Below are 23,781 nucleotides of genomic sequence, written 5' to 3'. Positions count from 1 at the left end.
TCAGATTTTCAAAATTAAATAAATCTTTCTCAGACATTACAATATGGAATAAGTAACGCATGTTCATTGTAGAAAATTAGAAAATACAGATAAGAGAAGAATGGTTACCATAATCCTTCACTCAGAGGGAACCACTGTTGACTATAAAATACTATTTTCATTCCTTTTCATTTAATAAAGTAAATAGCTCAATAAAGTTTAAATGTTTGATTTTATGTTGAAATAATATTTTAGATATATTGGTTAATAAAATATTAAATTATTATTAAACTTAATTTCACCTGTTTCTTTTTACCTTTTTTATTATTAAACTTAATTTCACCTGTTTCTTTTTACCTTTTTAATGTGGCTATTAGAACATTTAAAATTACATATTTAACTCACATTATATTTCTACTGGACAGCACTGCTCTAGAGTTTCTTCCAGCTTTGACCATTCTGAGTCTTAATGAAGCTTTATTGTCTGTACATTTTTAGCTCTGTCATAATTATTTTAGACCATTTGGTCCAATAGAACTTTTTGCGTTGACAAAAAAGTTTGATAATCTGCCCAATATGGTAACCATGTGTGGCTACTGAGCACCTGAAATGTAGCTAGTGTGATGGAGGAACTGCATTTAAAATTTTACTTAATTGTGTACTGAACAGCACAGTTCTAGACCTTACGAAAAGTAAAATTTCCACAAACCTTGGCTGATTTTCTCTTTTCTAGTTGTGTTGGTGTTGAAGAGGAGAAGGCTGCTGACATTGACCTCTACCACTGCCCCAACTGTGAGGTCTTACATGGGCCCTCCATCAGTAAGTAGATCTTGGGGTTTTTAAGAGAAGGCAGTCCAGAGGAGAGACAAAGCAAAGGAAGCTTGGAAGGAAAATTGCCTTTCCTGAGTGCTTCAGATTTGTCTCCCTTGGGAAATAGCAGAAGCCTGTGTAGGCCCTGCAGGCCAGCAGCTGCTCCACTGAGAGGGCAGAAATGCAGAGTTTCACCTCCCTCCCTTACTTAGGGATTCCCCAGAGGAAGCACCTATCCTCACCAAGAGCTTTCCTGAGACTATGAGGGCCTCCTTGACTCCAGATGATCCAAGGGGTTGTTAGATTGGAAGAGAAGCAGGATCTGCTGAGGCGTTTGCTCTTGGAACCATAGCTTGTAGCCATTTTGACTGACAGTGTCTTGTCTTTTTCTGGCTTAGTGAAAAAACGCCGTGTATCTTCAAAAGGCCATGATACACACAAGGGGAAGCCAGTGAAGACGGGAAGCCCTACGTTCATTCGAGAGCTTCGGAGTAGGACCTTTGACAGGTGAGGACCCCGTACTCCAAGGGCCAGTGAATGCCAGGGCTCTGGGAAGCTGGGGCCCCTCTCTTCCCAGCTTTCCCACTGGCTGTCGCACTGGGTACCTCCACCATCTGGGGATGTCTGCAGGGCTCTGTGAGTTCCCTCTGGGGAGGGATCTTCTGTTTTAGTCGGTTTCTGAGAAACATTGCTAGCGTTTCATTTGATGTGCAGAGTACATTAAGGTCCACTTGTAGAAACTTTTGGTAGATAGGCAGTTTTCGCCTCAGTCAGGAGAGGATATTTACATGCACCCAGGGAATGCTATAACTAGAAGGAGTCTTAAAAATCAGAAAGTTTAATTCTCTCATTGTAGAGAAGACGAAACTCTTTGGAAAAAAAGTTTTTTTGAGTAGTCATGTATTTCTTTTAAAATCAAGAAAAAATTTTTTTCTTTTAAAAAATTAAGATGGGCTTATTAAATAAAATAAATTACTTGAATTGAGCAAAAATAATGTTAGAAAAATTAATGAATAAAGCATTCTCTTTTGCTTAGTTTTTAATTCATTTGACCTTTTCCAGCTTTCCTGTAATTGAAGTGTAATTTAGGATTATAAGTGTTTCTTCAACTTAATAATTTTTGTTTTATTTGTTTATTTAAAGGCAGTGAGTCTCCTTTCTACTCCAGACCCCTCAGGTCCCTTCTCCAGAGTCAACCAATTTCTTGTGCATTCTTTCAGAAATAGTTTTTGCTTATACAAACATGTATATATGTGTGTGTGTGTGTGTGTGTGTCCCCTTTTTTATTAAAAAACACAAACAGAAACACTTATTGTTCTACATCTTGCTTTTTTTAAAATCTAAATTATGGAGATCAATCCATAACAGCATATACAGATGTTCTTCATTCTTTTTCATGGATGTTTAGTACTCCACTGTATGGATGTATAATTTATTTAACCAGTCCTCTGTTGATGAACATTTAAATCAATTCTAGTATTTTGCTATTAGAAAAAAAATGCGCAGTGAATGTCTTTGTACTTAGGTTTTTGCATATGTGGGTGAGTATATGTGTAGATTTACTACCTAAAAGTGAAATTGCTAGGTCAAAGGGTATGTGCTTTAAAAATGTTTATAAATATTGCCAGATTGTTTTCAAAATGGCCACACTATTTCATACTCCCACTAGACAATGTGTGAGGCTACCTATTTCCCTATATCCTGGCCAACACTGTTTATTATCAAACTTTTTTGCCTTTCTGATAAGATAAAAAATGAGATTTCATTGTTTCCACTTGCATTTCTTTAGTTATGAAGGAAGCATGTCTATTATCGTACATTTATAAGTCATCTTTTCTTTCTCTGTTAACTGCCTTCTTAACATTGTTTAACAGTTTTTCTGTTGGGTTACTGCCTATTTCATACTGATTTGTATTAGCTTTCCTTGCAGAAAATTTTAATTTTTACGTAAATTTACTTATTACTGTTTATAATGATTACTGGGCCTTGTCTGTCCAATAATTTTTCTACTATTCTATGGCTTTATTTTTTCTAATTTGATCTTTGTTCCATCTAGAATTACTTAAAGAGTGAGATAGACATTGACCTTAATATTTTTCCAGATGTTTGTCCCAACACAACTTGTCAAATAGCCAGTCTTTTCTCCAGCATGATTTTAAGAAAACCAAAAACTCCTGTTTTCTAGTTAACTAAGTATGTGTGTCAAGAGAGTGGCTGTAAAAATTGTTTTTGTTTTTTAAATCAGTCTTTTCTCTTTATTTGCCAGTGTTTAAAATGGGGTAGTGCTGCTCTGGGTTAGAGTAATTTAGCTAAACTTGTCAGATATGTCTTTTCTTCCTGGGCAGGCTGTTGAGTGATTTCTTCCTTTGTCATCTAGAGAAGAGCACCATATTGACAGGCTATCCTGGATTTAGCTTCCCACCTTTGCCAGTGACCTGGCTTCTTGCCTTCGATAGGTCATTTCTTCCCTGGCAGGTGAAGTTTATGCCACTCATTAGTTGCCAGCCAACATTAGGTCCCCTCAGGAAGACCCCACCTCTTGGGTGAGTGACAGCATCCAGTGAGGCCTTCAGTGGCAGGGCCTCTAGGGTTCAGGCTTTCTCTCATGTGGCCCACAGCTCAGATGAAGTGATTCTGAAGCCCACTGGAAGTCAGCTGACCGTGGAATTCCTGGAAGAGAATAGCTTCAGTGTGCCCATCCTGGTCTTGAAGAAGGATGGATTGGGGATGACGCTGCCCTCACCATCATTCACTGTGAGGGATGTGGAACACTATGTTGGTAAGCACCACAGACCCTCTTAGCTGTGACATTGTTCACTCCCATCAAAACCTATGACCCTTCCCCTCCAGTCTACGTTTTGCATTTCCTTTCTAGCCATCTTGGGAATTTGAGGTGAAGTGCCTTGCCCAGAGTCATTCTTAGGCAAAGCTAGAACCAAAATCCTAGCCTTCCCTTCCTTTTCCTCCTAACAGACCACAAAACCCCAGGCTGAGCCCCATCTTTTACCTGGGGAATTCCAAGGACTGTTATGGCCTCTCTGTCCTCTGTTGAGATGAGAAAGCCTTTGACTTTTGCCCTCACATGCTAGTTGTGTTCTGGACATGAGTTTTGGGGGATAGGAAGAGAAGTGAGGAAGCAGGGCCCAGGCAGGTGGATAGTACTGTGAGTGAGACTATGTGTCAGGCAGTTCTGTTGCCCTAGAAGGTCTGGACCTGGCACATAGGTCTAAGGAGAGTGTGAGGAATACCCACCCCCACTTCCCATTTATGCACATACAAATACAGTGAGAAGTTTTCAGTGTAAGGTCATTTTAGGGACTGGTTAGGGGACGTGAGAGTCTTCTCTGATCCCTGAGACTTGGTGCAGAATCCATCTCTTTACTCCAGGTTCTGACAAAGAAATTGATGTGATTGATGTGACCCGCCAGGCCGACTGCAAGATGAAGCTTGGTGATTTTGTGAAATATTATTATAGCGGGAAGAGGGAGAAAGTCCTCAATGTCATTAGTTTGGAATTCTCTGATACCAGGTAAGAGGGAAAGGGGTAAGTAAAAAGCCTCACAAAGTGCCTAGGACTTGTGATATACTGAGTGTGTATTAGTGTTCCTTTCCCTTCTTCCTGGTGGTTTCTTCCTTTGGGATGAGGAGCTGGTTTATACTTTCTAGGGTAGCTGCTCACATTATAACAACCAAATCATATTTCTCCTTTACAGTTTCTAGCATAGGATAGATTATACAGTAGCTATTTTAATTAATTTTTGTTTCCTTCAAGATTTAGGACAGCTTTCTTAGACCTTTTTTTGGTGTTTAGATTGTGGCATGGTCACTGTTTAACTCCCAGGATAGGTTCTCTGTCCCAGGTAAACACTTCTTTACCTGGAACTGAGCCCTGAGAGGTTTCTCTAATTGTTCCTCATAAAGAAGACACTACGGCATGGGGACAGTACAGTACTGTTAAACACCATGTGCCAAGTGAGTGGGCCCGGGTGTGGAGAGTCTGAGCATTTAGTGGAGGAAATGATCACCTTTGACTGGGGAAGGCTATGGAGCTGGGACTTGGGAATTCCAGAGCTGAGTGGAATGAGGATGCTGACTGGACTTACAAAAATAAGTGTCCTATGTGCTCATTGGGATTCTGTGGAGAGAACTTCTTTCTCTTATCTGAGTCTCACTGGGATGGGGGGCATTTTATTCAGGCTTCAACCTTCAATTCCCAGTCAGCTGACATCTGCTCTCCACCCCTTCCTTGATAGGCTTTCTAACCTTGTGGAGACACCCAAGATTGTTCGGAAGCTCTCATGGGTGGAGAACTTGTGGCCAGAGGAGTGTATCTTTGAGAGGCCCAATGTGCAGAAGTACTGCCTCATGAGCGTGCGGGATAGCTATACAGACTTTCACATTGACTTTGGTGGCACCTCGGTCTGGTACCATGTGCTCAAGGTAAGAATGGCTATGACTTCTGAAGACAGCCAGGCCTTGGGCCTCCCTGTTTGTTTCAGGTGGCAGCATAAAGACAGGCTGCTAAGGCCTACCTGCATCCCAGATTCTATTTGGGTGACATTTCCACATAACTGCTCTATCAGGGTTGGGTACTGAGGAGATATGCCATATAAACTCTCTCTACTTTACAGTTTTGATGGTTAACTTTTTTTTTTAATAACAGCAGATGCCTAAGGTTTTCTCTGACTGTTATCTTAATTGAACCAATCTGTACTCCTACCGCTATGTATGGAAATGTCCATATTTACTGCAGAAGTTTCTGGTAACATGAGAAATTCCCTCTCCCCTCCAAGTTTATTGAGTTATAATTTGTATACCATAACATTCATCTGTTTTAAGTGTATAGTTTGATGAGTTTGACAATTGTATAAATAGTTGCATGACTGCCACCACCATCAAGATAGAGCACATATGAGACAGTTTTTTTTAATGTCAGCCTTTCTATAGTCTCCCTTTTAGTGGTCATTACAATTTTATAATTAGCATATTGATTGTCAATGACTATAAAGGATTTTTGAGGTCTGGAAAACAAATTTCTTAAGTAAGTTTTATTGTTTTCCACCACTGTTCATGCTTATTTAGCTTTCTTATCAGAAACGCCAAGGAAAGAGCAGAAAACTTGGATATAGCTCTTGTCCAAATGATCACAAATCCTGAACTAGTTGTTTTCATTGGTTTATCATGGAGAAATTGGAGTGTGTAAATGAAAGTGCTATTATGCAACTGTTAGATTTAACTTTTTTATTTTTAAATAGTTTCTTTTTCATAGAAAAATTGCAAAAATAATAGGAAGATTTCCTGTGTGCCCTTCACTCAGATTCCCATGTTACTATTTTATTATACTCTCTCTTTCTCTGAAGCAAACATAATAAAATGGTTTTACATAAATATTTTTTCTGAAACACCTGAGAGTAGTTGCAGACAAGGTGTCCCTTTATCTCGTAATAATTCAGTGTGTATTTCTTAAAAACAAGGGTATTCTCTTATATAACCACAGTATAGTTATCAAAATCAGAAAATTAATATTGATATAATACTGTTATCTAATCTACAGATCTGATTCAAATTTCTTTAATTGTACAGTAGATAATTTCTAGTAGATAATTTCCTACATTGAAATGTATTATGAAATATTGGTTAAACTAATCAAGCTATGGGTTGGGGATATTTTTGTGCTAGTGGGTTTTTTTCTTTTCTGCCAAATTATCTATCTGGTGATTATCCAGGCAAAACACAGTTAGGAAATAATATGTTCTTCCAACAGATAATCACCCAACATATAATCTTACAGAAGTCCTTGGGTGATTACTGAACTTTTAAACCTTTATTAGCTTTGATTGCAGGTGTGAGAAGGAACGCTCTCTGTAAATGGCATTTAAAGGCAAATTCAATTTTCTTCTCATTAGTAATGTGGCCTGAAATTCTCCTAGGGCTAGTAATATTGATCTACTCATCTATAGAGGCCATTTTTCATTTGGCGTTGCATCTAAAATAGGAGCCTTTGGTGTACATTTGTCTTAAGTTGACAATTTTGTTTGAAATGCCCTTTCCAAATTGTTTTTGTCAGTTTTATAGAAGCTTAAAAGTACAAAGTGCAAAAGGACTTTTGAAGTTTTCCAAATATATATATAAATGATCCTTGGACAGAAGGAATTCTAGCATACTACATGGTCTTGGAACATGAGAGAGAGAATATTCTTTTGGAGACTCCCAGAAGACTTTTCTGGAAACCCTTGATATTTTTGGCATGTCAATCTTTCTTTGTTTCAGGGTGAGAAGATCTTCTACCTGATCCGCCCAACAAATGCCAACCTGACTCTCTTTGAGTGCTGGAGCAGCTCCTCTAACCAGAATGAGATGTTCTTTGGGGACCAGGTGGACAAGTGCTACAAGTGTTCTGTGAAGCAAGGACAGACACTTTTCATTCCTACAGGTCGTCCCTGGGCTCCTCTGGGAGGGTTTGAGGAAGGTGGGAAGAGGAAGAGAGCTTGTGGCACCGGAACCAACCCCTCCCATAATATGTTGATCTGATTATGTGAGATATCCCTCTCATATCAGTTGAAGGCTCAGAAGTGGACATCAAGAAAATTCGAGTGGTGGCCAGTGGGCAGTGTGGTTGCTTGGGGAGGTCCAGGAGGAAGTTGATAGGCTCCTTTGCACTGGACTGATGTCAACTTGGTGGACAGATAGAAAACAGGACTCTCAGCCCTGTGACTCTAGAGATAGTGACTGAGAGACTGGCATTGTAGACTATAAGTCAGAATGACCTGGGTGGGGGTAGGGTTTTTTTTTTCCCCAAAACAATAAATGCCTAGGCTTCACCCCTAGAATTATGAATTCGTTGGTCTGGGGTGGGATCTGAGTGTATTTATTTTGAAAAACTCCCCATAGTTGTCTCAGTTTGGGGAAAGTTGACATCTTTAGTATGTTGAATCTTCCATGAACACATATGTCTTTCCATTGATTTAGATTTTTCTTGACTTTCTAATTTCTTAATTCCTTGATTTCAGACTTAGTGTTAAATTTTCTCAAAATGTTCAATAGAATTCTGTACGGCAGCCACATGGACTTGGAGATTTCCTTTTTGGAAAGTTTTTAATTAACATTCAATTTCTTTAAACCTGTATTAGGCTATTCAAATTATCTATTTCATAGTGAGTGAATTGTAAGTTTGTGCTTTTCGAGCAATTGGTCCATCTTATCTAAGTTGTCAAGTTTATGTGTGTAGAGATAGTATTTCTTTATTATTCTTTTGATATCTTCCAAGTCTCTAGTGCTACCCTGTGTTTCATTCCTGATGTTAGTAATTTGTGCCTTCTCTTTTATTCTGTGTTAGTCTTAATGGAAGTTTGTCAATTTTGTTGAACTTTTTAAAGAATCACTTTTTGTTTCATTGATTTTCTCTGTTGTCTTTCTGTTTTCAATTTCATTGATTTCTGCTTTTATCTTTGTTTTTCCTTCTTTCTGCTTGCTTTGGGTTTATTTTGCTCTCCTTTTCCCAATCTTGAGACAAGAGCTTAGATTATCGATTTCAGACTTTTCTTCTTTTTTTTTAATAAATTTATTTTATTTATTTATTTTTGGCTGCATTGGGTCTTCGTTGCTGCACATGGGCTTTCTCTAGTTGTGGCGAGTGGGGGCTACTCCATTGTGGTGCACAGGCTTCTCATCATGGTGGCTTCTCTTGTTGCGGAGCATGGGCTCTAGGTGCGTGGACTTCAGTAGTTGTGGCACATGGGCCCAGTAGTTGTGGCTCGTGGGCTCTAGAGCACAGGCTCCATAGTAGTGGCGCACGGACTTAGTTGCTCTGCGGTATGTGGGATCTTCCTGGACCAGGGCTCGAACCTGTGTCCCCTGCATTGGCAGGTGGATTCTTAGCTACTGCGCCACCAGGGAAGCCCTTTCTTCTTTTTTTTAATATAAGCATTTAGTGCTATAAATTCCCCCCTCAGCACTGATTTAGCTGCGTCACATATTTTGATATGTTGTATTTTCATTTTGTTAAATGTGCTTTTAAAAAAATTGAGATATAGTGCACATACCATAAAAATTACCATGTTAAAGGGTACAATTCAGTTTTTAAAAATATATTCATGAAGTTGTGCAAACATCACCACTATCTAATACCAGAAAGTTTTCATCACTTCAAAAAGAAACCCTGTACCTATTAGCAATCACTCCCCGTTCCTTCTTCCCCCCCAGCCCCTGTCAACCACTTCTGTACTTTTCTCTGTGTATGAATTTGCCTTTTCTGAATATTTCATGTAAATGGAATCATGCAATATGTGGTCTTTTATGTCTGGCTTCTTTCACCCAACATAATATTTTCAAGGTTCATCCATGTTATCATTACTTCATTCTTTAAATGGCTGAATAATAATTCCATTGTATGGATATACCATATTTTGTTTATCCATTCATCATTTTATAGACATTTGGGTTGTTTTCACTTTTTGCCTATTATGAATACTGTTGCTATGAACATTCATGTACAAGTTATTGTGTTAACATGTATTTTCAGTTCTCTTGGGTATATCTACCTAGGAGAGGAATTGCTGAGTCATGTATATGGTAACTCTGTGTTTAACTTCTTGAGGAATTGCCAGACTGTTTTCTAAAGCAGCTGCATTTTACATTTCCACCAATGATTTATGAGGGTCTCAATTTTTCCACATCCTCCCCAACACTTGTTTTTGCCTGTCTTTATGATTATAGCCATCCTAGTGGGTGTGAAGTTGTAGCTCATTGAGATTTTAATTTGTGCTTCTCTAATGGCTATTGATTTTGAACATCTTTCCATGCACTTATTGGATGTTTATATATCTTTTTTTGAAGAAATATCTATTCAAAACTTCTGCCCATTTTTATTTATTTATTTATTTATTTGATTGTGCCAGGTCTTAGTTGAGGCAGGCAGGCTCCTTAGTTGCAGCTCACCGGCTCCTTAGTTGTGGCACACGAGCTCCTTAGTTGTTGCATGCGAACTCTTAGTTGCGGCATGCATGTGACATCTAGTTCCCTGAGCAGGGATCGAACCCAGGCCCCCTGCATTGGGAGTGTGGAGTCTTTTTTTTTTTTAACATCTTTATTGGAATATAATTGCTTTACAGTGGTGTGTTAGTTTCTGCTTTATAACAAAGTGAATCAGTTATACATATACATATGTTCCCATATCTCTTCCCTCTTGCATCTCCCTCCCTCCCACCCTCCCTATCCCACCCCTCTAGGTGGTCACAAAGCACCGAGCTGATCTCCCTGTGCTATGCAGCTGCTTCCCACTAGCTATCTATTTTACATTTGGTAGTGTATATATGTCCATGCCACTCTCTCCCTTTGTCACAGCTTACCCTTCCCCCTCCCCATATCCTCAAGTCCATTCTCTAGTAGGTCTGTGTCTTTATTCCCATCTTACCACTAGGTTCTTCATGACCTTTTTTTTTTCCCTTAGATTCCATATATATGTGTTAGCATACTGTATTTGTTTTTCTCTTTCTGACTTACTTCACTCTGTATGACAGACTCTAACTCCAACCACCTCACTACAAATAACTCAATTTCGTTTCTTCTTATGGCTGAGTAATATTCCATTGTATATATGTGCCACATCTTCTTTATCCATTCATTCGATGATGGACACTTAGGTTGCTTCCATGTCCTGGCTATTGTAAATAGAGCTGCAATGAACAGTTTGGTACATGACTCTTTTTGAATTATGGTTTTCTCAGGGTATATGCCCAGTAGTGGGATTGCTGGGTCGTATGGTAGTTCTATTTTTAGTGTTTTAAGGAACCTCCATACTGTTCTCCATAGTGGCTGTATCAATTTACATTCCCACCAACAGTGCAAGAGGGAGTGTGGAGTCTTATCCCCTGTGCCACCAGGGAAGTCCCTGCCCATTCTTTAATTAGGTGATTTGTCTTTCTATTGTTGAGTTGTAAGAATTCTTTATATATTTTGGTTTAGACCTTTATCAGATGTATGATTTGCAAATACTTTCTGTCATTCTGGGGGTTGTCTTTTCACTTTCTTGTTGTTCTGTGAAGCCCAAGAGTCCAGTTTATCTGTTTTTTTCTTTGCTTGTGCTTTTGGTGTCATATCTAAGAAACCATTGCCTAATTCAAGGTCATGAAGATTAACACCTGTGTTTTCTTCTGAGTTTTCTTTTTAGTTCTTACATTTATGTCTTTCATCCATTTCAAGTTAATTTTTGTATATGGTGTGAGATATGGGTCCAGTTTCATTCTTTTGCATGTGGATGTCCAGATGTCCCAGAACAATTTGAAAAGACCATTCTTTCCCCCATTGAATTGTCTTGACACCTTTGTCAAAAATCAGTTGACCATAGGCCATGTATTGGTTTATTTCTGGACTTTGAATTCTATTCCCTTGATCTGTGTGTCTGTCTTTATGACAGTATCACACTGTCTCAGTTATTGTACACTTGTAGTAAGTTTTGAAATTGGGAAGTGTCAGCCTTCCTGGGCCCCTTGAATTTCCATATGAATTTTTCAGCTTCAGGTTTTATATAGATTTTTTCTAGTGTTTGCTCTAGTTTTATGTATATATGTATACATATATAGATATATATGTATATGTACATATACATAGACATATACACATATATCTATGTATATGTACATATGTAGATAAATATGTATATGTATATATGTACATACATATCTATATGTGTATATTTATATGTACATATATATCTGTCTTATGACAGTCTACTGGTGTTGACATTTTACCAGTTTGAAGAAAGAGTTGAAACCTTACCTCTTTTCACATCTCTTTACCCTTACCATATGTAATGTATTTGTCTTAAATATTTCCTCTGCATACATTAGAGCCATATCACATAGTGTTTTAATTTTTGTTTCAGCTGTCAAGCATAATTTAGAGTACCCAAGAGCAGGAAAGTCTATTGTATTTACCTGTATTTTTACTCTTCCATTGTTCTTCCTTCCTGGTGTTCCAAGATTTCTTCTCTTATCATTTCCTCTCTGTTTAGAGTTTCAGGATAGGTCTGCTGGCAACAGATTCTCTTAGTTTTCCTTCATCTGTAAATGTCTTGATTTCCCTTTCACTCCTGAAGGATATTTTTGCTGGGTATAGAAATCTGGGTTGATATTTTCTTTCAGCACTTGAATGTTGTGCTGCTTCCTTCTGGCTTCTATGGTTTCTGATAAGATTTTGGCTACCCTTTAAATTGTTTTTTTCCCTGTATGTGTCACTTCTTGCTACTTCCAATATTTTTTTTTTATTTAGTTTTTTAGCAATTTGACTAGAATGTGTCTTGGTGTGGATTTCTTTGGGTTTATACTGTATGTGTTCATCGAGCTTCTTGAATGTGTAGGTTTATGTCTTTTGCCATATTAGTGAAATTTTTAGGCATTATTTCTTCAAATACTTTTTCATTCCCACACTCTAACTTTTCTTCTGGGTCTTTGATTATACGAATGTAACACGTTTTGCTGTAGTCCCACAGGTTCCTGAGGGTTTTTTTTTCTGTCCCATTGCATGGTTCTTTATTTTTTTTTGTCTTTTTTAATTTTTACTGGCATATAGTTGATTTACAGTGATTCAGGTGTACAGCAAAAAGAGACTCAGTTATATATATAGTATCTATCTTTTTTCAGATTATTTTCTATTATAGGTTATTACAAGATATTGAATATAGTTCCCTGTGCTATACAGTAGGTCCTTGTTGGGTTCCTGAGTTTATTTTTCTCTCAGTCTATTTCTTCTCTCTTGTTCATATTGGGTGCTTTCTATTGTTCTGTTTTCAAATTCTCTGATTCTTTTCTCCATTGTCTCCATTCTTCTGTTGAGTCCATTGTTTCACTATATATTTCAGATGTAGTATATTTTAATTCTATAATTTGTACTTGTTTCTTATTTATAGCTTCTCTTTCTTTCTACTTCTTTTGTTTGTTTGTTTCCAGCATGCTTGTTATTGTTCGTTGAAGCATTTTTATGATGACTCCTTTAAAATTCGTGTCATATAATTCTAACATCTTTGTCTAACATTATATTGTATAATTCTGGATTTTCTTTTCTGTTACTCAGATCTGTTTGTCTATTCATATATCAATATCATATTGATTTGATTACATTGGTTTTATAGAATGTTTAATATATGATGAGGCAAGTCATGCCCCCCTCCTCCTACCCCCATACCCATCTGCTTTTCTCTTTTATAGTTTTCTATTCCCATGCATTTATTCACCCATCTTTGAATTCTTTGCTGGGTCTCACATGATGTTTTTTTTTTGTACACTGGACACTTGGTAACTGGTGAATTGAATTTGTCTACCAGAGATTTGAGTTGGATTCATTTGCATCTTGGTAGAAATTCCCACAAACTGGGTGCAATCTACTTAGTTCCACAAGCATTTCATGTCTACTCTCTGCCCCAACATTGGGCTAGGTGCTAGAGATAAAAGATGGATAGGCCATTTCAGTATAATGTTCTAGTAGACACAATAGAGGTATTCACCAGAAGTTTTGGGAGCACAGAGAAGAGCACTTAGTCTGGCCAGAGGTTTGTGAAAATCTTCTCAGAAGAGTGACACCTGAAGAGTAAATAGAGACTGACCAAGGAAAGAAAGGCAGGAAAGCCCTCTCAGATGAAGGGAAAGGCATAAGCAAAGCAAAGATGTGTGAAGCAGCTTATGGATACTGGAGCCTAAAGACCAAGGGCTGGGAGCAGATGAAGCTGAAAAGGTTGGCAGGCTGAACTTACTTCAGAGGCAACTGGAGACTGTTGAAGATTTATTTGTTTATTTAATTTCTAACGAAATATTTCAGATGTAGCAAAAGATATAAAGAATAATATAATGAACATTTATGTGTTTATAACTCAACTAAAAATATAACATATTACAAACATATTTGAAGCCTTGTATATACCTCTCCTCAATTACATTCCCATTCTGCCCTCTCAGAGCTAGCTGTTGTCCTGAAGTTGATGATATCATTCTCATGCATTTTTATCCCTTTATTACATAGGTATGCCTTAGTAAGCAGTATATAGTATTGTTTTACATGTTTTTGAATGTTATATAAATGGAATCATATTAGATGTATTTTTCTCAACTTTTTTCTCTGAACATTATGATTGTGAGATCCATGTTGATACATGTGGCTACTGTTCATTCATTTCACTTGCTTTCTAGTATTCCATTGCATGAGTATACAGCAGTTTATCTATTCTTCTGTGGATGTACATTTCATTGAAGAGTTTCAAGCAGGAGGTGACATGGGCAGATTTGCATTTCAGATATATCACTTAGGGTTGAGATGTGGAGGATAGACTTCAGAGGTTGAGATTGGTGTGGAGCAGTGGTTTACAAACACTTTGGACTCTGGACCTCTTTATACCCTTAAATATTATTGAGGACCCCAAAGAGCTTTTATTTATGTGGTTTATATTTATTAATATTTACCATATTATAAATTAAAACTGAGAATTTAAAAATATTTATTAGTTCATTGAGGAAAAAACAAGAATAAACCCATTACATGTTAGCATAAGTAACAATTTTTATGAAAAATAACTATTTTCAAACTAAAAAAATTTAGTGAAAAGATTGACATTTACATTTCTGCAAATCTTTTTAATATTTGGTTTAGCAGAAAACTTCTGTGCCCTCAAATCTGCTTCTGTGTGTTGTGATATCATGTCATGTACCCCTTGAAAAACTCCACTGTATACTGAGGGTTAAAAAGACAAATAACATCTTAGTATTATCATGAACATAGTTTTGACCATGCGTATGCTCTGAAAGAGTCTCAAGGAGCCCCAGGATTCCCTGGATCACACCTTAAAGAACCACTGGTGTTAGAGGAGCCAGTTTGTAGGCTGTTGCAAATAGCGTAGGTGAGAGATAATGATGGATCTGAACCAAGCCATTAGTAGGATGGATGGATGAAGAAGGGGAGATGAATATGAGAGAGATATAAGAAGAAAGACCAGAAGGTCCCAGAAGGCAGTATAGGGTCAAGGGCAAGGAAAATAATTTAGTTTCAACTAGGTACATCCTTCACAACCAACCTGTGAAGTAGATATTTAGCTATAGAAAATGGCAAGATTTGAACCCAGGTCTGTCTAACACAAAAGCTCTTTGTTTTACCTAGCGCAGAGTTAGAAGGGGTAGTCATGGCAAGGAGGTGATGCCTTTCTTAGCAATAAGAGAGAGGATGGGTGAGGCAACGAAGAGATTTTGAAGTGCAGAGGAGGGAAGTAGAAGGAGTTTATTAACCCCATAGGTTGGTCCAGTTCAGGGTTATAATGATGGCAGACTTGGCTAGGATGGGTGTTGGGAGAGTGGAGGAAGCTAGAATGTTCTGAATTACTGCCAGGCTGTCTGGTCTAAGGAGTTGTGTTTGAGCTGAGTGGGCAGTGGTGATGTCCAAAGAAGAAAGGCCCTCTGCCAGCTATGTTTTTTGCCTTGTTACACTGCAGGATGGATCCATGCTGTGCTGACCCCCGTGGACTGCCTTGCCTTTGGAGGGAACTTCTTACACAGCCTTAACATTGAAATGCAGCTCAAGTGAGTCCTGAAGCTCTGGTGATCCCGAGTTGGCCATTCCCATCTGCTAGAGTCCTTGAGTTCTCCACCATTGTGAGGAGTGCAGCATAGAAGGAGGCAAGATGATCAGAAAGGAATGGATACTGGTTTCTGATGATGTTCAGTCTGAAGATGAATACCTCTTCCTCACTTAGTAGTTCTGTGAATTTTGTCAAGTCACATAACCTTTGAGCCCAAGTTTCCTAACCCATAAAGTAAGGTCTTAGAGGGTAGTTGTGAGGATTAGAGATAATGGATACAGAGCATCCAGAGCAATACCTGATACATAGTAGGTGCCCAGTAAATAGGGTCCTTGTTATCATTGTTATTGTTGTGCCTACTTCCTCCAGAGCCTATGAGATTGAGAAGCGGTTGAGCACAGCAGACCTCTTCAAGTTCCCCAACTTTGAGACCATCTGTTGGTATGTGGGAAAGCATATCCTGGACATTTTTCGAGGTATGGAGCCCTTTGCCAACTGTCCTTTTTGCCCTGCTGCCCTGACCATGTCCATCACCTCAAATCAAGATACAGTACCCATCACCACAAAGATCTCTGTAGTGTTACCCCTTTATAACCTCACCCACTCTCTCCCCCTGAACTATCCATAACTTCAGGAAACCACTGATCTCTTTTTCATCTCTATCATTTTGTCATTTCAAGAATGCTATACAAATGGAATCAAAGGATGCGATCTTTTGAAATTGGCTTTTTTACTAATTGTAATGTAGGGTAGGGCATGGATTTTAACTTTTTTATTTAGCAAAGGGGACTGAGAAAATTGGATCACAGTGAAATTATTCCGATTTCCTGCCAATTAAAATAAGAAACTCAACTGGTATATTGTCAGAGTTCCCTGGACGTGCTTCCCCTGGGGACAAGGCCCAGTCCTGACTACCCATCATTGGTTTGGTTCCTGGGTATCAGCCCAGATAGAAGCCAACCTGCTGGGTTTCCTCTTTCCTGGTCTGCTTGGAAATAGAGTGGCTCCCTGACTCAGACCTGAGATCCTTCAAGGTGACTTGGCCAGGAAGAGTTACAAAGAACCTCAGAGGCCAATGAGTACAGTCTCTTATGCAGTACCTCAAGCCCTTATTCTGCCACCTAGACAGACCGTCACTTGAGTGTTCATTCAGAGGCTGGATGACTAACTGCTTATTATTTTCTGTTCTGAACAGCTTAGTTCAGTAGAAAATTCTTTATTGAGCCTAAATCTGGATGTTTGTTTTAACCTCCTCCTGGAGTAACTCAGAACAAGGCATTAATGGCTCTTCAGATCTGTGTAGGTGGCAGTCGTCCTCCTGAGTGTTCACATTTTGAAACCCAAGAGGCAGAGTAGTGTAGAAGGAGCACAGGCCTCAGATTTAGACAGATGAGGTTTCAGTCTTGGCTTTGGCACTTACCAGGTGTGGCCTTTGGTTGTCTCTTTGCCTCTCTGAGCCTCATTTCCTGAACTATAAAATGAAGATAATGATATCTGGCTTATAGGGTTGGGTATAGGATTAAATGAGATAGTAGACGTCAAGGTAGTCATAAAATGAACACCATTATAAGAACTGAGATCTGGAGTTGTGCTCAGAACCTTGAGCATTTTCTCTGGTTGCCTGAAAAAAAATAACAAGTCCATCACTTCCCTGCATGGCTTCTTTGACACTCTACCTTCCTCTTTCCCCCTTTAGGTTTGCGAGAAAACAGGAGACACCCTGCCTCCTACCTGGTCCATGGTGGTAAAGCCCTGAACTTGGCCTTTAGAGCCTGGACAAGGAAAGAAGTAAATATACTTATTTCTCTACCTACTTTAGAGGTCTACTCTCAGCAGGGACTGGCTTTGGGAAGATCCTCTGGGGACGTGGAGGAAACTAGGGAGGTTTGTGGGCTCCTAGGATTAGAGTAGAGGACTGGGCTAGGACTCCTTGGATTATATTTTTAAACCTTTCTTTCTGATTATAAAAAGTAATACATGCTTACTGTCGAGAATTAGAAAAATACAGAAGAGTGTAAAGAAGGAAAAACTTCACCTGTAATTTTAACTCAGAGGGAATAAACATTAACATTTGGGTATACTTTCTTTTGTTTTTTTAATATTCATTTTTAAAACATGATTGCTCTCACCCTGTACATATAATTTTGTATCTGAATTGGTTGGCTTATCTTAATTTTTCTGTGTCACCAGAGTTCTCCACAAACATTAATAGTTACGTGATATTCTTTTGCAGGGATGTACCATCCTTACCTAACCACTTGTTTATTGTTGCTTATTTATTTATTTGGGGGATAGTTCTAGAAAATCATGCAGTAAATAGCTGTTTGCATCAGGCTTTGTTCCTCATCTCTTGATTGTTTCTTCAGGATAGATTCTTAGAAGAGCGATCACTAGATCAAAGTATGTGAAAAAATGTAAGACTCTTGATGCATACTGCCAAAATGGCTTTTTAGGAATATACCAATATCCATCTATCCAATTGAATACTAAACAGCCTATAAAAGAGATTAAGAAAGCTCTCTATGTACTGATTTGGAAAGATCTCCAGAATTTATCATGTATTAGTGTAGAACTGTGTGTATAGTGTGCTACCTTATGTGTAAAAGGGGGGAAAAGAAGAATTATATTTGTATGTGCTTATATTTGACTGAAGACACAATCTGGAAGGATGCAGAAGAAACTAATAAAAGTGGTTACCTGTTGGAGTGGGCTAGGGGAGCTGATGGCAGGGTCAGATATATACTGAGGCTTTTCAATATGTATCTTTTTATATTGTTTGATTTTTGAACTACGTGAATGGATTACCTACTCACAATGTTGAATTTATTTAAAAACCAATTTTAAGAAATACAAAAATAGGAAATATCAATATATTCTTTTATGCTTCTGATACTCTTTGTAGATTCCTTCCCCTGCATACAGTAGCCTGAGGAAACTTTTCAGCCACTGCAGGCTTAAATGTGCACAATCTCCCCATTTCCTGTTGACAGCCTTCCCCCCAGGTATCCTTGGACTTCATGTTTTGGGCCTTCTCTTGCTCCCTGGACTCAACTACACCTGGGCCTTAGCCTTCGATTCTGTTTTGCCACATCCCTCAGGTGTGGCTACCTTGGGTTTCATCTCTGACTCTGCATCCCCACCTGACCCTCCCACGAAGTGAACTTCAGAGTGACTCTGTCCCAGGAACACCAAAAGGGAGGGAGGTGGGTAGGTCCTAAGCACTCATGTCCTGAGCCAGGATGGCCTCAGGGACCAAGGGATGGCCCCAAACAGTGTGACCAAAGGGAGCTGGAAGAGAGTAGGACACAGAACTGAGGAGCCCACACTCATGGAAGAAGTCTTTTGTGAAGTGCAGACAACTTCTCTTTTGTGAAGAGAAGCAGTTGCTCCTTCACCCTTCCAGAGCCCCTGGGCTGGGAAGAGGGAGCTGTCAAGGTTATCCAGCTGGGTCACATGGGTTCTCAGCCCCCATCACTGGCCAGCCACCAAAATAAATTCCAGATGGATTAAAAGAGTTAAAGGAATCAAACCATGGGAAGCAAGGAGGAAATGCTGAGGAATTTTTATCAGTCCTCTGGGTACAGAATTCAAGTCAAAACTGGTGGAAGAAGTCACAGAGGAAAAGTTTGAGCTGTCTGCATAAAGATGTATTGATAAATAAGATTGCAAATGAATTAAAAGAGAGACAATCAACAGGTCTCTCCCTGGGTTGCTGTTGGGCTAGCTGTGGGCTCGTAGCTGCTCAACATTGAGTTCTGTCCTCAGAAGTGGAGAGGCTGGGTTGTCCCCAGGTATCTTGCTGAGGTTCTTGACTTGCTGAGGGGTGTGGTTCAAGTCACAACTAAGTTCCTCACACCTCTTGACACTGTCCTTTATTTTTATCAGATATATGTTTTGCAAATATTTCCTCCCAGTCAGTGGTTTGTCTTAACAGTGTTTTTCTAAGAGAAGTTTTTATTTTTTAATAAGTCTAATTTATCAGTTTTTTCTTTTATGGTTCATACTTTTTATGTCCTAAGAAATCTGTGCCTAACCCAAGGTCCCAACGATTTTCTCCTCTGTTTCCTTCTAAAAGGTTTATAGTTTTAGATTTGACATTTAGGTCTGTGATCCATTTTGAGTCTCTGTGTGTGTCTGGTGCAAGATATGGAATGAAGTTCTTTTTTTGCATATGGATATCTGATCAGTCTAGTACCATTTGTTAAAGAGACTACACTTTCTCCATTGAATTGCCTTGGTAACTTTGTTGAAAATCAGTTGCTCATTTATGTGTGGATCTATTCCTCATGCCTTTTGTTTGACAGGCTCTGCCAGACCACGAGGATGAGATCCCGGAAACAGTGCGGACTGTACAGCTCATTAAAGATCTGGCTAGGGAGATTCGCCTGGTGGAAGTAAGAAGCATGGGAGCAGGGGAGGCGTTTGGGAAGGGCTCAAGGCTCAAGTGGCAGGTCAGGCTTTTGCAGTTGGCATGAGGGCTCAGGGGAAGGATTGGGAAGACCCCACCAAGGACCCTATTCATTCACTCATTTATTCATTCATTCAGATAATTATTATGTGCCTCAAGTGTGCCACATGTTGGGCTAGGTGCTTAGGATACATAAATAATACAGTGCCTGCCCACAAAGAACTCACAATCTAGTAGAGGAACCTGGGCAAAGTTAACCTGTCTGAGCCTCAGTTTCCTCATGTCTAAAGTGGGGATAACTAATAACTACTGAGGGAATATTAAGAGGATTGAGTAAGATAATACAGGTTGAGCACTAAATATAGGGCTTGGCACACAGTAGGTGCTCAGTAAATTCTGCTGGTGGGTCATGGTGGTCGTGGGTGGCAGAGGTCATAGTAGTAGTAGTTGTTGTTATTAATATTTTGACTCAGTCTCTACATTCTACAAAATGACAGTTCTCCCGGGTTGAAGATGATTACAAAGCCATGTTTCAACAGGTGGCATATACCACGAGACAGTAAGGTGGTGCAGTGGTAAGAGACTCAGAGAAACTTGGGTTCTGGTTCCTGCTCTGTCATTTGCAAGCCTTTCAGAGCCTCAGTATCCTTATCTGTAAAGTGGGGATAACACCACCTTTTCAGAGTTTTGTTATGATTAAGAGCTAATGTATATAGAGCCCCTCGCACAGTGCCTGGCAGAGTAAGTACTCAATAAATGTGAGCCATTGTTATTAATAGACTGCAGCAAAGAGAGAACTCAGTGTGGGCTGGTGAAGTAGCAAAGGCACCAGAGGAGAATTGGACTTGAGGAAGTTTCAACTTTCCTTTAGCTCAGAAGCTGTAAGGTTCCATTTAGTGCCCAGGATATAGGCACTAAATCTGTGCTGAAGGGTGGTCAGAGTGAGCTACTGGGAAGTTGGGGTTCTAGCCTCACCTCTTGCAGCATGTTTTACTGCCTACACCATAGCTTACATTGTCCACCTCCTACCTCATTTTCCACCACTTCCATCTGTCAGAATCCTTCAGGGTTTTAGGCCTACGTTTTCTCTGGCTCTTCCCACTTAAACCAGTTTTATATACACAGAACTTTGGGCTGGTTGGAAGAGGACTTAAGAGATGGATCATATCTTTTTCATTGGCTTTCAAATGTTTTGAAGCAATGAAATCCTTTTTTTCAAATGAAATCTTAATGTGGAAGCTCATTATATACAACAAATCAAAGCATAACTGCTATGAATAAGATGAAGGTGGGAGGCTAGTAGCAGAATTAGGACTACAACCTCTCTCCTGCTCTCAAATCCTGTGGTCCTTAGAGTTGGAACCACACATTTTAGTACTCAATTATTTTCTGTCTCATGTCAGCTGCTCTTGGAGTCTTTTTCTCTCTGGTTTTGACAGTAGTGCTGAGCTTTTCCTCTGCTCGTCTTCTCCTTACTCGTCAATGGCTAGGTAAAGAAATGCCACCCAGTAAATTCTTGAATGACTTATTGTGCCAAAACTAGGGTGTGCATAAGTGCATATGTGGAGCATCTTTAAGCCCCTTCATGGCAGTACCGCCAGTGCCATGAACAGACCTCTGCTCTTAGTGCAGAGTGAACCCTTGAGTAAGCTCTAACCCCCTCATGTACTAACACTCTTGTAGGATATCTTCCAACAGAACGTTGGGAAGACAAGCAATATCTTTGGGCTGCAGAGGATCTTCCCAGCCGGCTCCATTCCCTTAACCAGGCCAGCCCATTCCACTTCAGTATCCATGTCCAGGCTGTCACTGCCCTCCAAAAGTGGTTCAAAGAAGAAAGGCCTGAAGCCCAAGGAATTCTTCAAGAAGGCAGAGCGAAAGGGCAAGGAGAGCTCAGCCTTGGGGCCTGCTGGCCAATTGAGCTATAATCTCATGGACACATACAGTCATCAGGCACTGAAGACAGGCTGTTCCCAGAAAGCAAAGGTGGGTGCTGGCCCTTGGGTTCAGCCCAACCCTTTTGGGTCCCTTGGAAGAGCAGGGTATAAAAAGGATAGGCTCTCCTGTCCTCCCACCTCCCTTAGGGCCCCTGGTGTTTGGCTACCAGTCCCACTCATTTAACAGGCATTTATTGAGATCTTGTCTATGCTGGGCACTGTGATAGGTGCTGTGGACATAACCCTCAAGAGGCTGACAGGCTAGTGAGAAAGATAGGCATCAAAAGAAATGAGTGCAATGAAGTGTTGTGGATGCCACGATCAAGGGTGTGTGTGGGACCCTGAGACATGGGAGGGGGTGATTCTATCTGGGTAGGGGCGATGGTCAGGAGCTCTTCTCAGTAAACATGACACTTGAGATGACTCTTGAAATGCTGGGATGGGAATGACATTTGAGAGCATGGTATACGAGTGGCAGGTTGGAGTCTTGAACAGGTTCTTGAGAAAAGCCCTCCTCCAGGGCTCCACCTTGCTTCAAGATTGTGGTGCCCTACATAGGCATGTGAAGATGCTCCACCTCTTTTTAGGGAACATGTTTTGCAAGATTGATAGGTGTCCCTTGAGCCAGCCATACATTCTCAGCCTTCTGCTCCTGTGATCATTTGGGTTGGGGGTGGGGGGACAGCATAGCAGAAGGCCTTGGTTCAGGTGGTTTTCACAGTGAACTCAACCAGTGAAACCAGAGGGAACTGGTCATTCTGATTCACATGGGAGTTCCAGACAGGTGACAACTGAGCCTCCTCCTCCTACAGTTCAACATCACTGGTACCTGCTTGAATGACTCAGATGATGACTCGCCAGACTTGGACCTTGATGGGAATGAGGGCCCGCTGGCCCTGTTGATGTCTAATGGCAGGTGAGGTGGGGAGAAGAAGCAAAGATGCTGGGATTGTTGGTGGCAATATGCCACTAAGACAAGGCATGGAATTGGGACCTGGGGCTGGGACATGGGTGAGGGAGGGACTGTGCTTGGGGAAATAACCAGATATTATCAGATAACATTCCTTAGTACAGAGAACCATGGTAGTGTTGGGGGTGGGAAGGGGGAGAGGTCTGGAACCAATTGGCAATCCTGAGGAAAATCTTATATAAGTTCTAGAAATTTCAGCAAATCAGTGGATCAGAACTGTTGGCGGGAATAGGAGGTAGTACAGCATACTGGTTAAGAGCATTAGTTTTTTATATACCTTTTGCAATTCAGTTTTTAGGAACTTATTTTGCAGAAATATTTGCACAGGTATGTAAAGAGAAATATTTAGTAGTCACTGTATCACTGTTTGTAATAGTAAGCAATTGGAAACGTTCATCAATAAAGGTTGGATAAATAAATTATGGTACATCTATGGAATAGAATACTGTGTAACTTAAAAAGAATGAGTTTACTATCTATTGACGTGAAAAGATTTCCAAGATATATTTTAAGTGAAAAAATCAGGTTGCAAGATAATATATAGGAATAGTTCATTTTAATTTTTTAAAAAAGCACGTATGCACATATGTGTGTGTGTGTTTGTGTAAAAAAGCAACATACAGACCTTTTCCTTTAATTTAACCTTTTTGAAGAGGTTTAAAATTTAATTTATGCGGTTTAAAATTCAAAAAGTGTGAAAGAATACATAGTGAAAAATTTTGCTCCCACTCCTCTCTGTTCCCCAGTTCCCCTCCGCATGGAAAACCAATGTCAACGATTTCCTTCCAGAGATGTTTATACACATTCATGCAAATAAATATATTTGTCACATATTTTATGCTTGTCACACCAAACTTGTAACAGTAGTTATCTCTGGAAAGTAGAATAAGGGAGGCAAGAGAGGAAAGTTTCACTTCAAAAGCATTTGAATTTTATACAGTGAGCACATATTACTTTTCTTAAAATAATTTTTAACAGAATGTTTTCTAAAAGAATAAAATAAAAGCACATCTTGGCAAAAAGCTCCAGCTTGGGTATCAGACAATCCCGAATTTGAATTCCTGCTCTGTCACGTATTCGCTCTGTGACCTTGACAAGCTAATTAACGTATCTGCACCTCTCT

The 23,781-nt window shown here is 39.6% G+C and overlaps 1 protein-coding gene across 6 annotated transcripts in view; it reads left to right on the top strand.

The window, feature by feature from the left end:
* The window catches only part of PHF8 (PHD finger protein 8), an 87,770-nt gene that overhangs the window by 21,650 nt on the left and 42,339 nt on the right, over positions 1 to 23,781 (top strand). For 5 of the 6 annotated variants that reach the window (XM_059910600.1, XM_059910597.1, XM_059910596.1 and 2 more), the window contains exons 3-14: positions 713 to 798; positions 1,188 to 1,296; positions 3,408 to 3,568; positions 4,177 to 4,318; positions 5,043 to 5,229; positions 7,060 to 7,222; positions 15,257 to 15,344; positions 15,713 to 15,819; positions 17,040 to 17,131; positions 19,648 to 19,737; positions 21,435 to 21,737; positions 22,501 to 22,604. In XM_059910600.1, the coding sequence (XP_059766583.1) occupies positions 713 to 798; positions 1,188 to 1,296; positions 3,408 to 3,568; positions 4,177 to 4,318; positions 5,043 to 5,229; positions 7,060 to 7,222; positions 15,257 to 15,344; positions 15,713 to 15,819; positions 17,040 to 17,131; positions 19,648 to 19,737; positions 21,435 to 21,737; positions 22,501 to 22,604 (1,632 nt within the window). The remainder of the gene's footprint in view (positions 1 to 712; positions 799 to 1,187; positions 1,297 to 3,407; positions 3,569 to 4,176; positions 4,319 to 5,042; positions 5,230 to 7,059; positions 7,223 to 15,256; positions 15,345 to 15,712; positions 15,820 to 17,039; positions 17,132 to 19,647; positions 19,738 to 21,434; positions 21,738 to 22,500; positions 22,605 to 23,781) is intronic. The other variant, XM_059910598.1, reaches the window with a different exon arrangement.

Source organism: Balaenoptera ricei, chromosome X (genome assembly GCF_028023285.1).
Source record: "Balaenoptera ricei isolate mBalRic1 chromosome X, mBalRic1.hap2, whole genome shotgun sequence".
Classification (NCBI taxonomy): Eukaryota; Metazoa; Chordata; class Mammalia; order Artiodactyla; family Balaenopteridae; genus Balaenoptera; species Balaenoptera ricei.
This window is presented reverse-complemented; position numbering and strand designations above follow the sequence as displayed.